The following is a 25,256-nucleotide window of genomic DNA, read 5'->3' as shown; positions in this document are numbered from 1 at the left end:
AGTCTCTCAAGTTAAATTTAAATGCTGGCTAGCTGCTGGTTAAGAGATGATGTCATTTAAGGCTGGGCTGTTCCTGCTTATGATGTGTCCTGTGTGTAGGTGCATTTTTGCGTGTTTCTGCTTTAGTGTGTACAGTGTGCGAACAAGGCAGAGCAGGAAGGCATCGGGGCTTATCATGAGGAAATGGTCAAAGGACAACATCCTTTTCACATAGTGGAGTGAAGCAAAGCTTGCTGGGACTACAGTCCCGCCCACCAGCTCATCACCTCCACACAGACTGAGTCCAGAAATGCATGTAATATGTAGCAGCTTTCGGTCCCATCTCGTTGACTTCTTTTGCTTGCCTCAACAAGCTTTTTCTTGACATTTCAGGTAGCTAGCTGATGCTCTTACTCCATAAGGTTACTGTTTGGAGTAGCATCATGGACCAAAGTTTTTATGAGTGGGACCCCGTTTTAATCTTGTGCCCACGAATGAGGAATTACATGCTCGCACCCAAGCACGTGGGTGACACAATGCACATTTCTTCCAATGGTTTCATGCTATTCCACTGATCAACAGGTTAGTTGTAATATGCCAGGAAAACTACAAGTTAGGAAACATGAATGTAAACAAAGCAGTTTTCAATTTTTTTTGGGGAAAAAATTGGTTTGCAAATGCTTTACACGGAAGGAAATGCATTTTAGGCCAACTTGTGCTTACAATCTTGCTGATCAGGAAAGCTTTCTTAATTGTTTCATAGCTGTCAACCATTGTCAGTGGTTAAATGTTCATGTTTGCAGAGTGGAAACACCATAAAGATGCCATATACATTTTTTTTTTACACATTTTTTACAATTTTACTTTGTATTTTGGGATGTACGTAATCGCATCATCCCCTTCTTGCCTGTCACCTTCCGCTATATCGCCATATTGTCTGATAAAACACCACAACATACACATTGATTCAAAAAAATAATTTCAAAAAAACATAAATGCTGTCTTAGTTGTGAAGCAGCAGTTAATGATGCAATGGAGTTACTGTTGCTTGATGAATTTTGAAATCCTGTTTACTATATTCATGTTAAGGTGTATTTGTTGAAAGTAACAAGCACTGTTTTGCATTTTGACTTGCAAAAATATCTGAAATTCACTTAATTAGCTTGTTTACTTCTTGAATTCGGAAGTAAACACCATAAAGTTTCTCATTAAGATGACCAAAAAGACTCCTGGCAGTAGCAGCGTACTTGAATTGGTTATGATTTTCACTTTATATTTCCCAACATGCCATTTATACAGTCCAGTGGTTGCCTGTTGTGTAACTGTATAACAGAGTGGATGTTATTACATGGCAAGGTTGCAACAGACCTCAAGAGGGTACAGCTGCCTTCTTTCCTGGGAGGAAAAAGACAGTTGACCACATTTAACGGTCGAGAAGTTTCACTCCCTTTGTTGTAAATAAGAGAAAGTTGTTTTTCAAGCAGAAGAAATGAGTAACTGAAAATCTGAAGCCTCCACAAGCAGAAATTACTCAGTCAAAGTGAAGCAAACGCACTGTAAAGAATTAATTGGAATCTGTTACTTATATTTAGTTCTTTGTTTCAGGTTTTACTGGAAAAAACTGCATCTACAACATTGATGACTGTCCCAGTCATGAGTGCCAGAATGGAGGGACATGTGTGGATGGAGTCAACACCTACAACTGCCAGTGTAAACCTGAATTTACAGGTTTGTACAGCGATGTTCCAGTTCATGCGTCAACACTGTAATTTTAATAACATTCGTGTGACTTTATGGGACTGATACTCTTGAATTCTTATATGTAGAAGTTTGTCAAGAAACCAGCAGCAAAAAATTAGTCTTCTTGGATACAAACCAATTAAATTCGCTGACTCACGGTTCTCCCAACGCAGGTCAGCTCTGCACAGAGGATGTTGACGAGTGCCAACTGATGCCCAACGCCTGCCAAAATGGCGGCACCTGCCACAACACCTACGGCAGCTACCAGTGTGTGTGTGTAAACGGCTGGACTGGCGACGACTGCAGTGAGAACATTGATGACTGTGCCAGTGCCGCGTGCCACGCCGGATCAACCTGCCACGACCGTGTAGCTTCTTTCTACTGCGAATGCCCTCATGGCCGCACAGGTACTTGCATAGTCATTTAGCTCGTTATGCTTGATGGGAAATGGTTGACGTTCAGATAACCTTTCACTGCCGTTTGAAGACACTAATGTGATGACGTCCATTACTTTGTTTTACTGGGGGGACGCATTGTTCTTCCCCAAATAGATTTAAATTTTTGACACAAATGCTGTGATGTTTCAGAGTAAATACATGTTCCAATGTATATGCAGTACTGCATTTGTTGTTTCATCAGCATCTCTATAAATAGTATATCAATGTTTTCTTCCATGGGGAGGAAAAAAAAAAAAGGAGCCTTCTTGGGCTCACGTCAAATTTTCATTGAGTAAAAAAGAGCAACAATGACAATTGGAAGTATCTGACTGGTACATTTTTGTAGGGTTTAAAGTCACTGGTGCACAGGATTCGGGTATTGTGCTTTAAGGATAGTTGCAGTTGGGGTGAAGTTCAGCCCAATATAAAGAAGTACACCTTATGTACTGTGCGCCAGGTCTGCTGTGCCAGCTGGACGATGCCTGCATCAGCAACCCGTGCCAGAAGGGCTCCAACTGTGACACCAACCCCGTCAGCGGAAATCATTTTTGTACCTGCCCTTCGGGATACGTCGGTGCTTCCTGTGACCAGGATGTTGACGAGTGCGCACTGGGTAAAGTTCGCACTACTTGACTTGCAAACTCTCTGTCTGTCGTCTAGTTACAGCCTTTGAATCTGACTGATTGAAGACACATTTCAACTGCACCGATGAGTCCAATAAAACATAGATAGACATAGTTTAATTATACTACTTTCAAGAAAGCTTCAGTCACCACACGTGCATTCGTAACTCTTTCATACAAGCCAAAACACGAGCCCATTCTTTCCTGTTATTATATGGGTACTTTGGTGCCCATTATTGTACCCGTATCCGCAGTAAATAACACCCTCAGGGGTATTATTTCTGTAATCACACACAGTTGAGGCTTTGGCTTCTTCATCAAACAACATTAAACCAAATCATCTCATTGTCATGTCTTGAAATTTAAATTGCTCCTTGTTAGGTCTTGTACATACGCGACGGATCGTTACAGCAAAGTTAAAGTATTAATTTGTATAAACAGGTTCCAACCCTTGTGAGCACGCAGGGAAGTGCATAAACACCAAGGGTTCGTTCCAGTGTAAGTGCCAGCGGGGTTACGTGGGGCCACGGTGCGAGCTGGACATCAACGAGTGCATGTCAAACCCGTGCATGAATGAGGCCACCTGCCTGGACCAGATAGGAGACTTCCACTGCATCTGCATGCCAGGTGAGATGCTTGAGGATAGTGTGTTCATCTCAGTTTGACCAGGAATTGTTATCTTCAGCTGTTGAACCATCGCGGAGGGACATTTAAACACATTCTCATTCTCATCACTAAAAGTTGTCATTTGGGTATCTAGGATACAGGTTGTAGCCTGCTATGTAGACTGTAAATCCCTTTGAGGCAACTTTGTGATATTGGAATATATGAATACATTTTGATTTGACTGTTGTTGCCCTAAGTTAAAGTCTAGTTTTCTTTTTTTTTTTTTTTTTTTTTAAGTCTGATGTCACCACATAGCAGCTAATCAAATGTTATAAACAGGTCACAGAGAGTCAAACGCAGGTCTGTACTTTTCTCTGTAATTTACCTTTGGAGTAAATACTCCAAAGACACCAAACATGACGGATGTGTGCATGGACCTCTTTGTTTTCCTTTTTACATGGTCCTATTTAGGTGTGAAATTGTTATTTGATTTATCATTTAGTCGTAGTAGTAGTAGTAGCATGAAAAATATTAAATCAACAATTTCTAGACTTGATTAATCTTTTATCAATTTTTGTCATTTATTAAAAAATTGCTTTTTTCAGCTTCTCAAATGTGAAGAATTGCTGATTTCTTTCTGTTTCACATTGTTGTAAAGTGAATTATCTTTGAGTTTCGGAGCGTTGCTTCGACAAAACAAGCAATTCGAAGACATCAGCCCGGGATCTGGGAAAATTTGACAGCCATTTCTAGTATTTTCTGTGATTTTATAATTCTGACTAACTGAACTAAAACAAAGCTAAAAATTACAGCTTAATCAATTAGTCTATTAATTGATTTGTCTACAGACAGTAAAAAAAACAGCAAAAATTCTCATACTCGATTTAATCCTTGAAGTCATTTCTGAAACAAAAATAACAAAACAAACACATTCTCATTCTTCCTTACGCTGGCATGTAAACTGAATATCTTTAGGCTTCAGACTGTTAGTCAGACGAAACGAGGAATTTGATTACGTCACCCTAAATTTTTCATTTGATAAGTTCATTAATCGAGAAAATAATTGCCAATTGCTGTCCCACTCCTATTTGTATAGCCGCCGTGTCTAATTTAAATCCATTACAGCTTTATATTACAGCAGTGTGAAAATGTTTCTCACTGTGTGTCTCTTTCTAACCAATCCATCTCCCTCCTGGTCCTCCCTTGCTAATTGGCCAGGCTACGAGGGGGAGTTCTGCGAGATCGATACGGACGAGTGCGCCAACAGCCCCTGCCTGAACAACGGCAAGTGTATCGACAAGATCAACTCCTTCCACTGCCAGTGCCCCACAGGTGAGGCTGCCGTACTGCTGCAGAGGGGGGGGGTCTCTCTCTCTCTCTCTCTCTCAAACAAAAACACACACACGCACACACACACGCACACAAACACCTCTCTGGACGGGCACTAATCCCAGCCCTGAGGCAGGCTTACGCAGGCCCGGGTAGCCCAGAACGAAAGCAGCAGTCGAGGAGGAGAGGAAAAAAAAAAAACAATCTATAGGGAAAGGCTTGAGGAAGTTTGAACTTTTCAAACAAGTTTCTTATCCCTTTTAAAGAGTCTGGTGAGTTAGCAGAAACTTGTGGCTCTAAACAAGACTTTTGACTGTGACTGGGAACAAGGGAGAGCTAATAATAGCAGGCAGACGTACTACGCTGCTTCATAGAATAACATTTTCTTTCTTGTGGTGGCGAATGAGGTAGTAATTTGGTCTGTTTTGAGGGTAGGTAATTGTTTTCCTGTGGCTTTTTTTTTTTTTTCCCCAGAAATGCCATCGGAGTTACATTATTTGGACAAGAGGTATTGATGTTTTATTCAGGGGTGAACGAATGCAACTATTGAATCTTGGCTAGAGAGAAAAGAGAAAGGAAGGTTCTTCAAACTCCACACAAACCAAATGTGTTTTTTTATTTTGCATTCTTTGAGTGGGATCATTGAGGTGGAAGTGAAATTTTTTTCGTTCTTTCTTTCCTGGGAGGGAAATAGCGAAGCTCTGAGTCGGGTGGATCAAAGGCGGCCTGGGTGGAGAGAGGCAGGAATCCTCCTGTTGAGAGAAAAAGCAAGGAAGGAGGAAAGACGGGAAGAAAGAAAGACATCCCAACAAGGAAGCTTTAGAATTAATAGAGAAGGGGGTACAAGAGTGAACACAAGGGCTTAACGCTTACGAAGTCTGTGTGTGTCGGTGAGAGAGGGTTATGTGAGGAAGCAGCGCAAAGTGGTGGTGGTGAAAGTGTTTTTTTGGGGTGCTCGGATCAGAGGGGTGTTCGTTGGGGGGGGGGGTTGAGAAGCACAGACCGTTATGCTGAGGCAGGAAGGGAGGGCTAGAGAAGGGGGAGGGATTTTAACCGCCCTGCTTGAGATGTAAATTTGTCCCTGTTGCGAGCCAGGCCCAAGGCGAGGGTCTCCTCTTTTCATTTCTGTACATGGAATAGCCATGGAAACCCCACTGAGAGCCATTGAAATGTCTGATTCCAGCAGTCTGGGGATAAATCCCTCTGGCTACTGAGGTGCATGTGTGTGTGTGTGTGTGTGTGTGTGTGTGTGTGTGTGTGTGTGTGTGTGCGTGTGTGTGCGTGTGTGCGCGCGCGCTCCTGTGCATGCTTGCATTTCTGCCTCACCTTTTGTGTGTGTATGCATATGTGTGCATCTGGACAAGAAATTCTTTTATGGAGCTTTTCTTTTTTTTTTCTTTTTTTTCTTTTGGCTTTTTGATTTCAGTCAGTCAGGAGTGAATTTTGAGGCACTGTAACTGAACTGTTTTGCAACTTTTTGCATTGCGTCCTGGCAAATAAACACTCGATTTGTACCGCTGAGGTTTGTTCAAGCTTTTCTTCCCACTCCTGGAAACTGGCAGCACTGATAACAGAAGACCCTGGTGTTGTTTTCCCCTCTCGGCCTGCAAATAGCTGATGTTCCACTTTTTGAGTATCAAAGTTTCTTCTCTTGGCTGTTTGGTTTATTGTTGATTCAGTGGTTTCTGTGGTTGAAATTGCATTTGTATGTATTTGTATATCTTATGCTGTCTCAAGCTGCATTCTTCATAGTGAGCCCAAAGCTCGCACAAATCACCCATGGAAGCTCCTGCTGACACTTTTCACATAAAAACACACTGGTTACCGACAAAATAACATTTTTTGGTTCCACTTCCTAATATGAATCCATTCAATTCAATTCAGTTCAGTTTTATCTATATAGCGCCAAATCATAACGGAGGTTATCTTAGGGCACTTTTCATGTAGAGCAGGTCTTTATAGTTATATTTACAGAGACCCAACATTCCCCCATGAGCAAGCAGCTGGCGACAGTGGCAAGAAAAAACTCCCTTTTTAACAGGTAGAAACCTTAAACAGAAACCTGGCTCACCCTTTATAAAATGTTCGTAGGTTGAAACTAATGGCTTATTAATGTACATAAAAAAATAAAATATGTATATACTCATACAAACACTTACAAAAGGGGATCAGAGGGAAATTAAAAAACTGATTAAAGAAAACTTAAAGACTATCTGATAAAGCGCCCTTTATAAAGGGTTTATTTGCTGTAACTAATGGCTTCATTGATGGTGAAATAATTGACTAATTCTTAATAGATCAGATTTAAGCCATTAATAGGAACAACTTTTTGGTTTGTCAGGTTGTGAAAAATATGATTTGACTGTGTGATCCTTAACCTTCTAGAAAAAGGGCTGAAGGAGGATCTGGACCAAAATCCATTAATTGACAACTTATTAGGTTTTCACTAATAGATTTCCAACATTTGTAGCTGCGTAAGTTCCAAATAGAAAGGATAAACATCAGCCAAATGGATTTTTCAAATCCTGGCTCCCCCAAATGTTATTCCATTTAATGGTTTATAATAGCTATAAAGCGTTAGTAAATTATCTATTCACCATTAATAACCCATTAGTTGAGTCATCAACCCTTTTTAAAAGAGGGCCTAACTAGAAAGTGGCCATACTGTGAAAAAATATATTTGGCTGGTATTTATCCTTTCCCTTTGGTAATAATGCAGTCGTAAATGTTGGTAATCGTTAACAGGTCATTAATCAGTTTTTCACAACCAGGCAAGTCAAAAGTTGTCGTTATTAAGTGAACTATAAAGCATTAGTAAATTATTTTTTCATTATTAATAAAGCAAGTAGTTATGACTTACAAACCCTTTTGTGCTTTATTCGAAAGTGGTATCGAAAACAATCTTTTTCTGAGCCTCTGATGTTTCATACAACAGTTTATATGTGTGTGTGTGTGCATGTGTGTAACTAAAAACGCACATGTAGGCATGTCTCCACTGTAGCTACGTTGCAGTCCTCACGTCATGTGTATGCTTGCGGCCAAGTCAGATAACAGTGAACGGTTCTGGCAGAGTCCACTGGGAGAAATTAGCCCGCCACCAGCGACACAAATACTTCCTCGCCAGATTAGCGGCAAATGAGTCTGTCTTTATAGCTTAAACCACCTGCGTGTTCCTGCGGTGAGGTGGGGAGCGGGACGTGGAACTTTATCGCTTCATCAGACAACATCCTACTAGTCCTTGGACTGTACCATCGTGTGACAGAGGGGGGAGACGAGAAGAAAATATCTGAGATGAGGAAAAAAGGAGAAAGCCTGCTGGTTGATTTTGAATGACAAGCAGTTTGAATAGTGGAAGGTCAAAGGTCAAGCTGGCAGCTTTTAGAGGCAGGCAGGGAGTGGAGGGGGTAGTGGAGTAGGGCTGAAAGCAAGACAGGAGAATGCACATTGTGATGGAAAAGTTTTGGGGGACAAAGGAGGCAACAGGCTCAGTTTGGCGTTGCGTTGAGCAGACAGGCCCTCCTTTGTCTCTCACGCCTTGGTCAGGAGGCCTCGCAACTTTCATTCTTCCCTCGCCCCCCCTAAAATGAGTTGGTTCCCCCACTCTCCCTTCTCCTTTTGGCATCGTGCTGAAAAGAAGAGAAAGGGAAAATAGAGAGCTTGTGGTGTTTCGCACTCGTTAATTAACATGCAGATTTCTGATTCGTTGAGCGCGCTTAGAGTATGGGCTCGGGATTATGAGCGGGACTGGTTTGAAATGGTGAGAACACAGCAGCCATGTCTGTGCACACATATACACACACACTCACACACAGTCCTTCACACACACATGCACACAATAACACCCTCTTGTTCTTTTTCCAGGCTTCACTGGGAACCTTTGCCAGATAGACATCGACGAGTGTGCCAGCACGCCATGCAAAAATGGCGCCAAATGCACGGACGGGCCCAACAAGTACACCTGCGAGTGCACTGAGGGTAAACAAGTTTTAACAAAAGCTAAAAGGGTTTAACAAAAGATGAAATTATAGGGTATAGAGTAAGACTGTGCGACCAAAGGCATCACAAGTTAATGCATCAATTCAAAAGAAAACACATCTTTTGCCAGGTTACACTGGGAGGCACTGTGAGACAGACATCAACGAGTGTTACTCTGACCCCTGCCACTACGGTACCTGCATCGACGGCCTGGCCTCCTTCAGCTGCCAGTGCAACCCTGGATTCACCGGTCGGTTGTGTGAAACCAACATCAACGAGTGTCTGAGCCAGCCGTGCAGGAACGGAGGCACCTGCCAAGACCAAGAGAACACCTACAAATGCAGCTGCCCCAAAGGAACCACAGGTAAGGACCACGCACATAAAAAAAAATAAAATAGAGATACAAGCGTAACTTCTCTCTGAAATTTGAGGTTACTCAGGGCAATTTTCTTCCAGGGGTCAACTGTGAAATCAACATCGACGACTGCAAGAGCAATCCGTGTGACTACGGGACCTGCATCGACAAGATCAACGGCTACGAGTGTGCCTGTGAACCGGGCTACACTGGTAAGCAACTTGAGCGTGCAGTATTATTGCTCAGGCTTTACACATGTGGGCGTTTTATGGCAGACGATTCAGCTCGGCCTCTGAGAGCTGGAAGACTAGGCCGTCTTCTCTCTGCAAAAGCTGAAATTAAACAGTAGAAAGTTTTACTGCCTCCAGAAGCGGGGGCGGGAAGTTGGTAATCATAGAAAGAGCACAAACATCTAAGCCGACACCAAATTCCTACACTACATTATTGCCAAAGCCGAATTATATATAATTGAATATTCGATTTTAACAAGGAAACAAAATAAAATAGACAAATAAAAAAAAACAGTGCAACCCTTTTGAGCATATAGACCCTAACACAAAATAACATCTGTGTCTTAGGTTGCAGCAAGAATATACATATTTTGCAGCCAAGAGAACTAATTTTGCAGCTTTCTTTTAAGATGTATTGAAGTTTTTCCTCGTCGGTGTAGTGGAGGTGTCTCTTATCTGTCAAATCATTGCAATACTGTTAATTTAAGCCAAGTAAACCCTGGCTCCTTTCTCAGGTGACCATCAGAAAAAAATTCAAAAAAATTAACGTTTAAGGTGCGGGTTTCGAGGATCGAAGTTATGGACAGAGGCGTGTGGTCCTGATGGGGAGGGCGGCAGATGGCGAGCGAGTGAACACACTCCTCTGAGGCTCGACCGGTGTCACTTTCCAGCCTCCACCCTGTTCCCCAACCTGCCGCTGTTAGGACACGCAAAGCTGCCCTCCCACACAAAGACAGGACACATACGCACACACACACACACACCCACACACAGTCACCGGGGATTTGAGCAGGAGAAAAGATTCCCTGAAAGATTCCTGAAAATTGAGCTTTTGAAAGCTCGGAAGCCGGTCCCTGCTTTAAAGCTAAATGGGCTGCCTTTATGTTATACGTGGCACCGGGCTGAATGGCATCAGTGCCTCAAGTGGCCGACAAAGGGGGACTTAAAACCCCTCATGTTTCTGGAAATTGATACATTCACTGCTCCGAGATCTGGACTTCATTGTGTGACGGCTTTGTCCGCTGTTGTATGAGTTGGTTTTGTGTATTTTAACTAAATACCTGGAATAGAATGAAAAACTCGTCCTGTTGACAGGTGTTGCAGAAACAATTGTAGTGACTTCAAAGCCTGTCATTTTAATGTCTATACGTCAATGAAGAAATTATTTGATTACATACTGCGAGGCACCTCCAGAAAGTATAGCAGACCACCCTCTGCTTTCTTTCAGGTACCATGTGCAACATCAACATCGACGAGTGCGCCATCAACCCCTGTCACAATGGTGGCACCTGCATTGATGGCATCAACAGATTCACCTGCATGTGTCCGGAGGGTTACCAGGACACCACCTGCTTCTCCCAAGTCAACGAGTGCCTCAGCAATCCCTGCATCCACGGTCACTGTGAGGACAAGATCAACGGGTGAGGCTCTCAAGACAGTAGACTGTAGGGTGTCATGAATGGCACTAAATTAGTGAACTTCAGAGGTGCTGGTAGGCAGATTTTGCTACCTGTGGACAGACTAGCTCTTTCCCACTGCTTTCAGTCTTTATGCTAAGCTAACTGGCTGTAGGCAGTTCCACCATATTTACCGTCCAATGAGTGTATTTCCCAAAATTTTCAAGTCTTACTAAAACTACTAATAGAGAGTAAGTGATCAATTTTTAAATAAAAAACAAAAAAAAAACAACTGAATCACAACAAGTTCTGAGTCTTTTTCTGGAGGTTGTTCTCTACAAACCCTTTCCTCACTTCAAGGGAACAGTTTGACATTTGGGAAATACGCTTTTTCACTGTCTTGCAGGGAGATAGATGAGAGCCTTGATACCATTCCCATGTCTGTACGTTAAATAATGAAGCCACAACCCGGCAGCTGGTTAGCTTAGCTTTGGTTGGTAGCTTCAGATGTGAGAGTGCTATTGGTCTTCTCATCTAACTCATCAAGAAAGCGCATGAGCGTATATCCAAAATGTCAAATTATTCTTTCAAAAAGAGAGGCCGAACTTCTCATATGATAAAAGCTGTTTTGAACGCAAGCAGACATAAAAGTGGCACATTTTTTATTTAAATCTAAAAACTACTTGATCAAAGAATCATTAAAGAAGATTAAGAATCTTACACTTTCAGTGACAGCTTTCAGTACTTGACAGTTTTTGATACAGTCTGGTAAAGTGTTGTGGTCCAGTGCCAAGTCTCATGGCAGAATTCAAGTGAAAGGAAACTGTGTAACAGAATCCCGTCAGACTGACTTTATCACTGAGAATTTCCAACATTTTCTCCCCATCAGCTATAAATGCCTGTGTGACTCTGGCTGGAGCGGTAAAAACTGTGACATCAACAACAATGAGTGTGAATCCAACCCGTGTATGAATGGAGGCACCTGCAAGGACATGACCAGCGGATATGTTTGCACCTGTCGCATGGGCTTCACTGGTCAGTGTTTGTGTGAGTGCGGATGAGTGTGTGTGTTTTGGCTCTTATAGTGTGTGTTTGTCATCCAAACCAAACCTGCTTCCACAGCACTTGACTGTTGACCTTCAACTTAAAATGAAGTGTGTGTGCTCTAACCACAGGACCAAACTGCCAGACCAACATCAATGAATGTGCCTCCAACCCCTGCCTCAACCAGGGGATGTGCATTGATGACGTTGCAGGCTACAAGTGCATCTGCATCCTGCCTTACACAGGTATGAAAATAGTATTGAAGATTTTTGATGCACCCATGTTCTGGCCTGGTGTTCAGGCATTTCCTTACTGGGGGGGTTCAGTTTCCACAGCCTGTGTACTTTAAGTTATTGGGCAAAGAGCAAAAAACATGCATCGAGTGAACTGTCGAGTAAAGTTCAGCAGCAAGACTTCCTCGGGGCTCAAAGACACCAAACCTCTGACTCACTCTGCTCCTCTGTGCTACACAAGAATCCATGATGAGAGAGTGGGGAAATATTTTCACGTTATCTCACTTATTATTTGACAAAGCAAGTGATAATGGAAAAGCTAAGGGCAAATTTTCTTGTATTTGTCGTGTCGTCTTTTTGGAAAAATCCACAGGACTTTGAATAATAAAAGGCTTTTGCTTGTGCCGGGGTGGGAACAGGGTTCTTGACACATTTCCTGTTGGCCTGCTTCCTGTCTCACAGAACAGCAAATGGCTTCACAATGGCCGGAAACTGGAGCCGGCTTCCTGTACGAGCCGCGTGTTGTGGAAACAGATAGGGAAATGTCTCTGCAGGCCTCCAATACTGACAGAACCTGGCTAAAATCTTCTGATAGTACTGATTGAAAGATGATTCTGTGTCCATTTGGGTTGGGTTATCTCCAAGTTCATGACTCCTACATGATATCACAAAGTGAAAGTTAAGCATAGTTTGTTATGTATTTTAATGGGAGGTGTGCTGCAGTATGACTGATTTTGTGTTTATGTGTTATAGGAGAGAACTGTGAAACCTTGATGGCCCCCTGCAGCTCCAAACCCTGCAAACATGAAGGGAGGTGTCAGGAGTCAGAGGACTATCAGAGCTTCTCTTGCGTCTGTCCTGAAGGATGGCAAGGTTAACATAAATGTCTACAGACATCTGTGTTCTTACAGCAACTATGTTTTTCTTATTGCCAGTGGAAAGGTCACACAGTTTTGTCATGTGTTTCCAAGAGAGGAAAGCATGTTTTGGTGCGCAGAACTCCATTGTAAAAATGGTACATTTCAATTAAAAATTCAGTTTCAAATGTGTGTATTTATATCCAAAATGAGAAAAAGGATTTGCTGCACACCAAAACTGCCATTTATCTCAGCATTTTTACAAGTACACCCTTTTCTCAATGTAAATACTTCAACCTTATGCCTGCATTTGATGAGCTGAATTATACTGCTTTGCAGAGGAGTTGTACTTTTTTTCATGTGTATTTATGTTGTTTAGAATATGGACATGCTAAAAATTTTAACTTCAGACATCACTTTGTCAACTAAGGAACAGCCAGAACCATTTACTTCCTAAGATTCTTACTTATACTAAGAACTACTGTGTACTTACTCTCTTTCCATCCTAATTGTAACTTAATATCCTGTTATATCCCAAATCCTGTTATCTAAACACACTTGTTTTGTCCCTTCATTTAAAATGAAATGTTCTACTTCTTTCTTCCTTTCCAAGGCCAAACCTGTGAGGTGGACATCAAAGAGTGTGTGAAGAATCCCTGTCACAATGGAGCAACATGCCAGAACACCTTGGGCAGTTATCGCTGTGGCTGCAAACCGGGCTTCACTGGACGCAACTGTGAAACCAACATCGATGACTGCAAGCCCAGTAAGTTTTCCGCTTTCTCTCCCTATATTTCTCTTCTCTGGTGCACGATAACAAAGACCTGGAAACCCAAGCTACTAAACACATTCACTGAGCTGAGTCAAATGCCTATCCCTCTAGACCCCTGCAGCAACGGCGGCCTCTGCAAGGACGAGGTGAACGGCTTCCTGTGTACCTGCCTGCCCGGCTTTAGGGGAACAGAGTGCGAGGAGGACATCAACGAGTGTGAGAGCAACCCGTGTAAGAACGGAGCCAACTGCACCGACTGTGTCAACAGCTACACCTGTACCTGCCCGCCCGGCTTCAGTGGAATCCACTGCGAAAATAACACCCCAGACTGCACTGAGAGGTACGGAGCTCACAGAAAACAACATGCCAGATTAGTATCACAAGGTATAAAGAGCTTAAAGTATCACATTCAAACGCCACAGCTTGTGTTTTAAGAGATAAGACAGACAGGGGAACACTGGTCGTTGTGTGTATTTACACAGATTGGTGGGTAAGGGCATCTGTTCAGATCAACAGGTTCGCTCTCATCCTCGTGATAATGTAGACCCCATTTCCTTGTCCACTACTGCCCTCTCTGGTCGAGGATTGATTTACAACAGCTAACTTCATCATCTCCCACACTGCAGCTGCCCCATGAGCAAAATGAGATAAGTTGCCTGTACATTAATTTAGTGTGTGACTGTAGAGCTGTTTGCTAAAACGCCACCTGTAGTTTCCTGTTAACATCATCAGTGGGGCTCCCAGTAGGGAAAGCAAGCAAGCAAGTAAGTTTAAATATGAAGCAGGGTGTTGCTGTAAAAAAGTATTTGCTCTTAGTTAACTTTCTGTGGATAAATCTTATGTAAATTTGCCTGCAGCTCGGCTAATGGGAGTTTTATTGGTTTGCTCTCCTCCTCTCTTCTTCCTAAAAAGCTGCAGAATACTACACAACTCATTTTGGTTTATTTCAAAACTATTTTGTTTTTTTTTTGTTTTTTTTCTGCAGCTCCTGCTTCAATGGCGGCACCTGCGTGGACGGCATCAACACCTTCACGTGTTTATGCCCACCGGGCTTCACTGGGAGCTACTGCCAGCATGACATCGACGAGTGCGACTCCAAACCCTGTCTGAACGGCGGCACCTGCCACGACAGCTACGGCACCTACAAGTGCACCTGCCCTCACGGTTACACCGGACTCAACTGTCAGGTAGGAAGAGGGAGCGGGGCTAGAGGTTGAGTTGGTTGCTTTAGTCACTTGTGTGATCATGTTTTATAAGGTATTCCAGTAAACGCACTGATTTGTTGATTTTACAGGTCGAAAGATGCATGAATGTTTTTTTAGATGTTGTTTCTGTAGTCTTTGATTCCTATATTCCATTGCTGGACCTGCTTAAAACTGAAATATAATATTCCAAATGCACTTAAACTTTTATACATCTTTTGATCTGCAAGGTTGATACCGTGTGTTTAAACAGCACCCAGAGTCAGTGGATGGTGTCTTATATTTCCCTGCACCTTTCAGAACTTGGTTCGTTGGTGCGACTCGTCACCCTGCAAGAACAGGGGAACCTGCTTGCAGAGGGGCACCACCTACAGCTGCGAGTGTGAGACCGGCTGGACGGGTCTTTATTGTGACGTCCCCAGCGTTTCCTGTGAGGTGGCAGCCAAACAGAGAGGTAAGAATGATGGTTTGAGGGGTTTTAAAATCCTTTGTATGTTCGTTTTATGTGTGCATGTGTGCACAGGTGTTTTGCCTACTAAAATCACAATATCCCCCGAGCACATAAAATTTTCAAAAAAACACTAACACACAATGTCCTCCATCGGATCCTCTCCACGTAGGAGTCGCTGTTGCCCAACTGTGCCGCAATTCGGGTCAGTGTCTGGACGCCGGAAACGTTCACTACTGCCACTGCCAGGTCGGATTTACTGGGAGCTACTGTGAGGAGCAGGTGGATGAATGCACCCCGAACCCCTGCCAAAACGGGGCCACCTGCACCGACTTTTTAGGCGGATACACCTGCAAGGTTAGAAACTTAAAGAAACTTGCCAGCCAGTGGCTTGAATTTATACGGGAATTGAGAAATGAAGTAAACGCGAGTTGTGCTCAAGCTATTTTTTTGTGTTTTTAGTTGTTCGTGTATCCAGTCCGTATACAGTAGCACCTCAACGTGCAACCTCAAGGCATTTTTAAGTTCTGAATAAAGTTTGATATGTTAACTTACCTTTTATGACAGGTTTTAGAGGTTTTAATAAACATAACTGCGTTGTGACATTTTTCTGGTCAAAATCGGCCCAATCACGCAGACGGTTTATTCTGATTTGAATTTTAATTGCAACTTGAGTCATAAATGCCACTCTACTTGGCATTTCAATGATCTGGTTAATTTAACTACCTCTATCGAACTTGCAGACCTTGTTTTACAAGTTTAAAATGTCAAACCTGAATTTTGTTTCATGAATTTGTTAAAAACCCTGGGTTTACAGCAGGTATCCTTCCAGCTGAAACAACACTATGCAGTCTTAATGAAGAGGCCTGTTTATAAATAGAAGGCAAACAGCTTGGTTATGTTAATCTCCCCTGGAATAAAGGATCTGCTGGCCTTGGCAGGATGGAGGCCCGAAAACAGCCAGGTAAACAAAAACCATCTTTGTTTCATGTCAGACATTGATTAAACTTTCCCCTCTCTTCTCCCTCTGCCTTCCTCTTTCTTGGCTTCTTCTTCTCTCTCTTGTTCCCTCTATTTCTCAGTGCATGCCAGGCTACGTGGGGACCAACTGCTCTGACGAGATCAATGAATGTTTCTCCCAGCCATGCCAGAACGGGGGCACCTGCATTGACCTGATCAATACCTACAAATGCTCCTGTCCCCGGGGAACCCAAGGTCAGCAGACCCCACGCACACACCTCCAGACCACTCTGCCTATCCATCCTCTCCTCCTTGTCTCCACGCTTCATTAATTAGGGCTTAACAGCACCCAGGGCAAGTCTGAACCCCCCCCTCCCCGCCTTGCCTCCATCCCTTCCTCTACTTGTCAAATACAGCATTGATTTTTCTCTCAGACATGAAGGGGGTGTGTGTTGTAGGTCAGCCCGAAGTGCCAGTGGAGTTGGGTGTATCCCAAAAAAGCCAACATGTTGTTGACGATATTTTGATCAAGACACTAAAATATGTCGGTGACATATATCTTTTAACTTTGACATGAAGTTAAAAGAAAATCCCCCATAAAATAGTTCTTGTTTAGATTCCTGATTTTTTTTTTTTTTTTTTTTTTTTTAGGCTCATTGTTTTCTCGTTTTTGCCAGAATTTTTATTGTTACATTTTTTTTTTAAAATATATGAACTTTTTGACTAGAATACCTTATCAGTCAAGGTCAGAAGCAGGACACCTTTTAAAATTCTGTTTTTGTGAATCTTTTTAAGTCTCTTTTTGCATTTCTGTGTTTCACTTCTGGAAACTTCAACCTTTCTATCTTTCTATCTAGGTCATATAATATAATAGATGTGTTAGATATCAAGACACATAGGTAATGACTTGCACATCTAATTACCACACCCCCAGTTTTTACCAAAAATATCCAGATTTTTACAAGGTGCAAATCAGTTTAAACCGAATTTCAGCTGTATTTTATGTCCCTTTTATCCAAAAGTTGCTGCTGCAAGACGACACTGATCACTACAGTTTATAGTAAAGAAGTTTTTGTTGCAATTAAAATGAAAAGAAACAGAAAAATGGGGAGAAAATACAAATGAGCTGTGGATCATGTGCCCAAATCCCTTTTACAATAATTCAGAAAGAAAAAAAACAAATAATTTAATGGAGCGTTTGTACTGCAAATTTCATTTTGAAATTCCTATTTAGCAGGGTAATTGTATTGTAGATTTATTAGAATCCAATATACACTTTATATATACACTGGAAAAAATTTAGAACAAAAATAAGTAACCCTTACCATTTTACACTATCAGTCAGCAACCATGCAGGCACAAATCAGTTATACAAGAGGTAGATGCATGAATTTTTGACTTTAGGGTGTTTTTCTGTGGGTACTTCAATGTGTCTATGACATCGAGCTGGATCTCAGAAGTTCTTATGAGAGAGCTGTTTAATGTCATTCTGGAAAATGTAGGAAATTACTTACTGAACCAGACGAAGCAGGTTTAGAGAAAATGGTTATACCGACAAGACAGATGGCTTAACATCATCACAAAGGAGCTCCTGCAATGCATCAAACATCACAGACCTAATGTTGCAAAAGCATATAAAGGCAGAATTTCCCCTTACGGTTACCTTTGAACCAATTAAAGTGACATTCCTTGTCCCCCTTCCCCTACTGTACCATCCTCAGGCGTGCACTGTGAGATTAATATCGACGACTGCAACCCGTTCACCGACCCGGTCACCAGAGAGCCAAAGTGCTTCAACAGAGGCAGGTGTGTGGATCGGGTCGGAGGCTACCACTGCATCTGCCCCGCGGGATACGTAGGGGAGCGCTGCGAGGGAGACGTCAACGAGTGTCTGTCCAACCCCTGTGACCCGCGGGGCACGCACAGCTGCATCCAACTCACCAACAACTACCGCTGCGAGTGTCGCACCGGATACACAGGTGAACTTCTTGAGGTCCGAGTTATAGAGGGCGGGGGAAAGATGTTAACATGTGCTCCACCTACCTGTTTGGTTACGGTTGGGGTTAACCCCAGTCCATTGTTAACTTTAGGAGTAAAAACTTACATCTTACATGTTATTTACCATAGTCTCTGATGACAGATTCCTCTGATGAGGTCTGTTCCGTTTTTCCCAAAAGAGCTCGGACTTGGTCAGGAAACGTTGCCTTTGTAGGCCTGTAAAGAGACTATAGGCCAATTTTTTTTTTGTGTGTGTGTGACCCCTATACAGGTCAGCACTGTGACACAGTGTTCGACGGCTGTAAGGGAAAACCTTGTCGTAATGGAGGGACCTGTGCTGTAGCCAGTAACACGCCACACGGCTTCATCTGCAAATGTCCTCCTGTGAGTACCCACGTACTCCCACACACACGAACACACACACACACACACACACACGAACACACACATATGTTGTTTGTCAGATCTGTTTTGGGGAGCTCAGTCTCCGCGATGCCAGTGTGTGAGCAGATTTTCAAACACACACATATAAACACACACTTGACCTGCAGAAAATGCACAGACGGAAAACACCCAGTCAGTCAGTAACCAGTACCTTCACTGTTGTTGCTTCTTGCTATGGTTGTATTTATGTTCACCTCTGACAACGACGTGCACACTTACCAGTAGCACATATGTGATATGTCAGTTGTTGTGTGTCCTGCTTAAAGAGGACATTGTTCGTCGCACTTTACATCTGTTGCTGCTGTTGCATGCTAAATGAAAGCTCAAAATGTACTTTTGGTACTTGAAAGTTAAGTGAAAACACACACAAACCGTGCGATTCACCTCACCCCACCTCAGCCTGGTTGGATTTGAACCCAGGACCTATTTGCTGTGAGCTGACAGTGCTAAACACTGAGCCCCGTGCCACCCTGCTAAAACACATCTGCTAATAGTATCCAAAACGGAGACAGATAAATGATTATTATCAGTATTTAATTTGTAAGAAACGAGCCCTGAACTATTTGCTAAAATAAATTAGAATGAATCCTAATAGATTTATTTTTCTTGTGTTTTTTTTGTCCACTTCTGACAGGGCTTTACTGGTTCCACATGTGAATATGACGCCCAGGCCTGCGGCAGCCTTCACTGTCACAATGGCGGCACCTGCATCTCCGGCCACAAGAGTCCCAAGTGTCTGTGCACCCCATCATTCACTGGGCCCGAGTGCCAGTATCCCACTGACAGCCCCTGTAATTCAAACCCCTGCTACAATGGCGGCACGTGTGAATACACTTCTGAGGAACCACACTACCACTGCTTCTGCCCCGCAAACTTCAACGGTCTCAGCTGCCACATCCTGGACTACACCTTCCAGGGAGGGTTCGGCCACGACATCGCGCCACCATCGGGCGGGAAGGCCACCTGCGAGATCCAGGAGTGCAAGGATAAGGAGAACAACAAGTTCTGCGACGTGCTCTGCAACAACCACGCGTGCGGCTGGGACAATGGCGACTGTTCCCTCAACTTCAATGAACCGTGGAAGAACTGCTCGGACTCGCTGCAGTGCTGGCGATACTTCAACAATGGAAAGTGTGATTTACAGTGTAATAGTCTTGGATGCCTGTACGACGGGTTTGACTGCCAGAATCTGGAAGGAGAGTGCAAGTAAGTGGCCTTCCTATCTCAATTTAACAGGGTTCAAATTAGTATTTAAAACAGTTCAAAAAATCAGTTACATTTCTTGAAATGTATTGATGTTAGAAGGCGCTAAGCAGAATATCCTGTACCACAGACAGGCTACAGCAGATAAAAACAAACCTTAAAAAATAATTTTTGGTTTTAATTTAGATTGAAAAATTATGGAATTTTCTGCTTGGTATTTTTGGGTTTTAACCCCTTGAAACCTTTTTTTCCTAAGGTGTCAGGGTTGCGTTTTTCCAGTCCAGGATTTTAAATGATTTGAGGAATCCAGAAGTTTGATTACTCAATATTTGTAATAACATATTTGAACTTTCCTTCTATAATATTTATCAACAAGCCCCTCCGCATGTCATGTCTTGCATCTGTGTTATTACAGAAGCAGGACACCATTGAAATTCTGTTTATTTGTGACTGCTTTTAAGTTTATACTTGTATTTTTTTGTTCATTTCTTGGATACCTAAACTGTTTTAATATTTGTTAAACTTCAGACCAAATAATAGTGCTCCATGCAACAAGGAGACACTTAACCTGATGAACTTCACATCCAAATGACAATACCACTAACTTGTGTTTTTTTTCTTTTTTTTTTTTTTCTTCAGCCCTATGTATAACCAGTACTGCAAGGACCACTATGCCGATGGCCACTGTGACCAGGGATGCAACAATGCTGAGTGCGAGTGGGACGGCTTGGACTGCGCCAATAACATGCCGGAGCAGCTAGCGGTGGGCCATTTAATCGTGGTGGTCCACATCACGCCCGAGCAGCTCCTCAGCAACTCCTCTGGCTTTCTGCGCGAGCTGAGCCGTGTCCTTCGAACCAATGTGATATTCAGGAAGACCGGCAAGGGCGAGATGATGGTATACCCATACTACGGGAACAAACACGAGCTGAGTAAGTACGTCCAGCGCTCGTTGGACACGTGGTCAGAGTTTCCTGGCAAGGTGCTGAACGTGGTGAAGAGGAGCCTCTATGATATGGAAGGAGGGAGCAGGAGGGTGAGGAGGGAGCTGGATCGGCTGCAGATCAAAGGGTGAGGAATAGTATTCAAAATGTTTCCCTCATGGACTTTATAGTGAAATTTTAAGGTAAACAGTAGACTTCTTTTCCCTAGTCTTTCACTTAATATGACCGCTGGATGTGCCGTCTCTTTGCACCGCTTTAGTTCAATTGTCCATTTGGAGGTGGACAACCGTCAGTGCTTCCAGCAGTTCAACGAGTGTTTCCAGAGCACTAAAAATGCAGCAGCCTTCCTCGGGGCTATGGCCTCCAGTGGCAAACTGGACTTTCCATACACCATCGAAGCTATTTTTAGTGAGTATACGTTACAAAAGTCTAAACGAATCATAGAAAAGGTCTTTACATTTTTGCCGAACAGATTTTTGGATGTATTTTCTCTACTTTCACAGTTATCCACTGTTTTCTACTAATCTCTGAAAATCAATTAGCAGCCTTGCTCTGGATGACATGTTCCTTTATCCAGATGAGCCTGCAGTATATCTTATTTTGACTCAATTCTACACAAACCATCCTGCTGCTGGAAACAGTGGCTAGAGTGCATTAATCTGCTGCTGATAACGGTCCCCAACAAATGAACTCTTAACTTCCGTGTGAGTAATGTTTGCTGAAAACCACAGTGCCCAGCTGTTTAATGAAATGATGTTGCCTTTTTTTAACAAATGAATCCTGTTTTCAAGGATTGACATCTTCAGTAGGAACAAATGTGCCACAGACAGGAAAGTGACGTTGCAAACTGTTGAGAGATGGACAGACATATTGCTGGTTTTGTTCTTTTAATGTGATTTGTTGACAAGAACAAAAGCATAGAATATCAATATCCTCATCCTTTAAACTGCATTACCACAAACCAATACTTTAAGGCAGATTTGATGTTCTCTGCGATGAAGAGAGAGAGAGTCTGGTAATTGATTTTCATTTGAGTGTAAATCAAAGGCTGCTTGGAATGGTAGGAAAAGTGTAAAACATAACTCAAGGGTTTGTATCCTGATTAGTGCTCATGCAAAATAAATGTGATTTTGCTGTAAACCGGCTAAAACATGCACAACTACTGTTGTGGTTCTTTAGGGCCTCGATTTAGTGGCTGCACATACATATTCATACACAAGTGGATAAGACACGTGCTCTTTCACGCTCGCACCCAAGCGAAAAGTATCTGCTGCGCCCTCTGGTTGGGTCCTAACCCTACTGCTCTTTGATTGTATATTTGTTATGCAGCAGTGAACAAATGCAATTGTGAATCTCATGGCCTAAACAATCAATCCTTCCTCGTTGAGTAAATCCACTGGCTTCAGGCTCCAAAATGGTTAATTGCTGCAAATCAACTCATCCAATCCCCCTACTCACACAATATAACACTATCTCTGTCTCTGTCTCTCTCTTTCTCAAACATGTACACATATACGTCCAGAGATAACACACTCTCGCTCGCACGCAGACACACACGCACACACGCACATGCACACACTTCATCCCACAGTGTGAGGGGCTGCTGCAACCTTCACCTCGCTGAATGTAATACCAGGACTTAATGCATCTCTAAGGGTTTAGGTTGGGGGAGTTTATCGTTTCAAAATCGTTAGTGGAAAAAAAAAAAGAGAAGGGGAAAAATTGATCGGGAGTGTGCTAGAAGTTGGGAGTCTTTGTTATCTCGAAAATCCTAATAAATCCTTCGTCTTTACAGCTTAAAGCGCGTGCAGTAATTTGAAGTTCATTAATCCCCCTCCTTTTTTTCTCTTAAAGAAGAAATGGTAAAGTTGTCTCCTGGTACCCTAGGTTGAAAAGGGAGAGAGGAGGTGGTGGTGTTCTTTTTTTTTTTTTTCCCCTTTTTCTTTTTTTATCACGCCCCATCCCGTTTTTTTTTTTTTTTTCTTTTTTCTTTTTTGATGAAAAGTGGTTAGCAATTCTGATTATTACTGAATAGGTAGTAGAAGCTAGCTTTACAAACAGTGAGGATCTCCAGTCAGTTTCTGGAGCTTTGCTGCTGGTTGTGGTGTGATTTGGTGTGGGAGCCGCGGGGCGAAGAAGAGCCAGACTAGCTCTGCTCCAACACTCAGGCTGATCCTGGGTGTCCTGGTCTATCCTCTGTCGGTCCACGTCTGTTCCCTCGACCCATCGTGACCATGTTGTCCCTTTTCATAACAGGCGATGACGGGCCAGAGTTTTCATCGAACCTCTACATCTACTTGGTCCTGGGCGGCGTAGGGATACTGGCCTTCCTCGGAGTGGGGATGGTAGCTGCCCGAAAGCGCCGCCATGAGCACGGGCGCCTCTGGCTCCCCGAGGGCTTCAAGACCACAGAGACCAGCAAGAAGAAGAGACGTGAGCCTGTCGGGGAGGATTCAGTTGGATTAAAGTAAGTTTCCGTTTATTCACCAGTGGCACTCAGTGTCATCGGGTACCTGTTTCTTCGCGGGTCAGGTGAAGGGCTAGTTCTGAAGGACAAAATAGGTGTAACTGGTGATCAGTCAAATTTGGGAAAGGGGTTTCTGCTTGGATCATTAATGATAATGATATAGCAGGTTAAGGTGCGCATTAATTGACTTGTTGGGGCAGAGGGGTGGGGTATGGATTTAATCAATGCTTTTGTTTTTCGGCATTGCTGCACCATTAATGCTGAGTGGCTCGGATGAGATGGAGGCAGTAGAGCACAAGGATTTTTACTGGGTTTTCTGCTTCATCGCAGGCCACTAAAAAACACCTCAGACCTTTCACTTATGGATGACACCCAGAATGAATGGGGAGAAGACGAGCCTTCGGATGCAAAACGCTTCAGGGTAAGGAAACAGACAAACCAACGGAGCTTTTAGGGATTTAGGGGTTTTTTTGTTTGTTTTTTGTTTTTTTTTAAACAACTTGGGCATCAGTTTTCTAAAAAACTATCTCTGGAATTTGAAAATTGCAAACATGGGATTTGAAAATTAATTTATTTGGCATTTTCACTGTTCACTGTTGAAAAATAATTTTATTATCCATATAAAGTTAAGTTGAATTATATTGTGATTCGATTTGATTTAAAAACTTTCAGCTATTTAACCTCTTGCTGTCCCTGTTTTAGCAGTTTGACGAGCAGGCTATACTGGAGGTGGACGACCAGACGGACCACCGCCAGTGGACGCAGCAGCACCTGGATGCCGCTGACCTGCGCATCCCCTCCATTGCTCCCACGCCCCCTCAGGGAGAAATTGAGAATGACTGCATGGATGTCAATGTCCGTGGACCAGGTAGGTTACTGAAAGCTAACAGGTTACATACATATTAAGGAAATTAAAGGGACTCCTGTGCAGGTGGATGTGGGCCTAATTTTAGTTCAATTTTACTCTGGATGACTTGGTTGTCTTCATAAACAACAATAGATATTCCAAGATTTTACAAAAAACAACCACACATTTTTTTCATTTGTCAGCAAAGCTGTAATTGTGTGGGAAAATATGTATGGAATCACTTTGTGGAATACATTTTGACCTATTCAAGATGAGTGAAGATATTTGAAAGAAAAAAATATATTTCTGTTGCATGAAATGAGCTATATTTTTTCTTCTTTCCCTTTTAATTCCAGCTTGGTTTGTGAAACACTGCATAGTTTCCTCTCTTCAGACTTCTAAAAATTCAAGTGAAACAATCAAGTGAATTCAAGTGAAATGATCTCGAAAGGAAAAATCACTCTTTAGTAGAACTGCTCACAACTTATGTGCCATAACTTTTGAAAAGGGTTGAAGTAGATATTGATTTGTTTTAAGGAGTCACAAGCTAAAAATCCAACTTTCTGAGTAAACATTTCTAGTAGTATGTGTGTGTGCATGTATTTGGGTTGAGTTGAACATTTTCTGAGCCAACATTTCACCTCTTGAGTGTGCATATGCTTGCGTGTGCATGAAAGTGTGTGTGCGCGGATTGATTCATACCTTTTCTGAGGGGAACATTTCACATTTCTTGTGCGTGCATTTGTGTGTGTGTGTGTGTGTGTGTGTGTGTGTGTGTGTGTGTGTGTGTGTGTATTCGCGCATGTAGGAGTAGCTAAAGCCCCATGTCCTCAGGGTAAAGGATCTTCTTCAAAGCAGCCGGCTGGAAGCCAGCTGCCTGGGGGAAAACACTGATTCCTGATCAGATTAATCATTTGACTAGTAATGGGCCTCTGTTTTTTGTATTCCACATTACAAAAAACCAACGAATGCATCAAATGAAGAAACCCAATTTTGTAATAAGTGCCAAATTCCCTGAAGAAAAGCTATGAAAAATCAAAGTAACAGGGTTAACAACTTGAGCACACTTTTTTCCCCGTTGTGGATCGATGCACTTGAATCGACCAAATCTGCTAGATCTGGGGCTTGCTATCCTTTTGAAGAGGAGAAAACCTATCCAAGTCAAC

General features: G+C 42.7%; 1 protein-coding gene across 2 annotated transcripts in view; it reads left to right on the top strand.

Moving 5' to 3' along the window:
• LOC120804884 (neurogenic locus notch homolog protein 1-like) overlaps window positions 1-25,256 on the top strand; it is a 46,361-nt gene that overhangs the window by 16,530 nt on the left and 4,575 nt on the right. The window contains exons 5-30 of one of the 2 annotated variants that reach the window (XM_040154605.1): window positions 1,585-1,707; window positions 1,893-2,126; window positions 2,614-2,769; window positions 3,221-3,406; window positions 4,604-4,717; window positions 8,576-8,689; window positions 8,820-9,053; window positions 9,146-9,256; window positions 10,503-10,695; window positions 11,561-11,706; window positions 11,847-11,960; window positions 12,702-12,821; window positions 13,419-13,571; window positions 13,689-13,917; window positions 14,563-14,764; window positions 15,080-15,233; window positions 15,400-15,584; window positions 16,310-16,442; window positions 17,909-18,166; window positions 18,457-18,569; window positions 19,264-19,835; window positions 20,472-20,903; window positions 21,036-21,184; window positions 23,033-23,243; window positions 23,574-23,664; window positions 23,949-24,111. In XM_040154605.1, coding sequence (XP_040010539.1) covers window positions 1,585-1,707; window positions 1,893-2,126; window positions 2,614-2,769; window positions 3,221-3,406; window positions 4,604-4,717; window positions 8,576-8,689; window positions 8,820-9,053; window positions 9,146-9,256; window positions 10,503-10,695; window positions 11,561-11,706; window positions 11,847-11,960; window positions 12,702-12,821; window positions 13,419-13,571; window positions 13,689-13,917; window positions 14,563-14,764; window positions 15,080-15,233; window positions 15,400-15,584; window positions 16,310-16,442; window positions 17,909-18,166; window positions 18,457-18,569; window positions 19,264-19,835; window positions 20,472-20,903; window positions 21,036-21,184; window positions 23,033-23,243; window positions 23,574-23,664; window positions 23,949-24,111 — 4,890 coding nt within the window. Of the gene's footprint in view, window positions 1-1,584; window positions 1,708-1,892; window positions 2,127-2,613; window positions 2,770-3,220; window positions 3,407-4,603; window positions 4,718-8,575; window positions 8,690-8,819; window positions 9,054-9,145; window positions 9,257-10,502; window positions 10,696-11,560; window positions 11,707-11,846; window positions 11,961-12,701; window positions 12,822-13,418; window positions 13,572-13,688; window positions 13,918-14,562; window positions 14,765-15,079; window positions 15,234-15,399; window positions 15,585-16,309; window positions 16,443-17,908; window positions 18,167-18,456; window positions 18,570-19,263; window positions 19,836-20,471; window positions 20,904-21,035; window positions 21,185-23,032; window positions 23,244-23,573; window positions 23,665-23,945; window positions 24,112-25,256 lie in introns of both variants that reach the window. The other variant, XM_040154604.1, reaches the window with a different exon arrangement.

The sequence above is a fragment of the Xiphias gladius genome, chromosome 19 (genome assembly GCF_016859285.1).
Source record: "Xiphias gladius isolate SHS-SW01 ecotype Sanya breed wild chromosome 19, ASM1685928v1, whole genome shotgun sequence".
Taxonomy (NCBI): Eukaryota; Metazoa; Chordata; class Actinopteri; order Istiophoriformes; family Xiphiidae; genus Xiphias; species Xiphias gladius.
The sequence above is the reverse complement of the archived record's forward strand: the minus strand, read 5'-3'. Positions and strand labels throughout refer to the sequence as shown.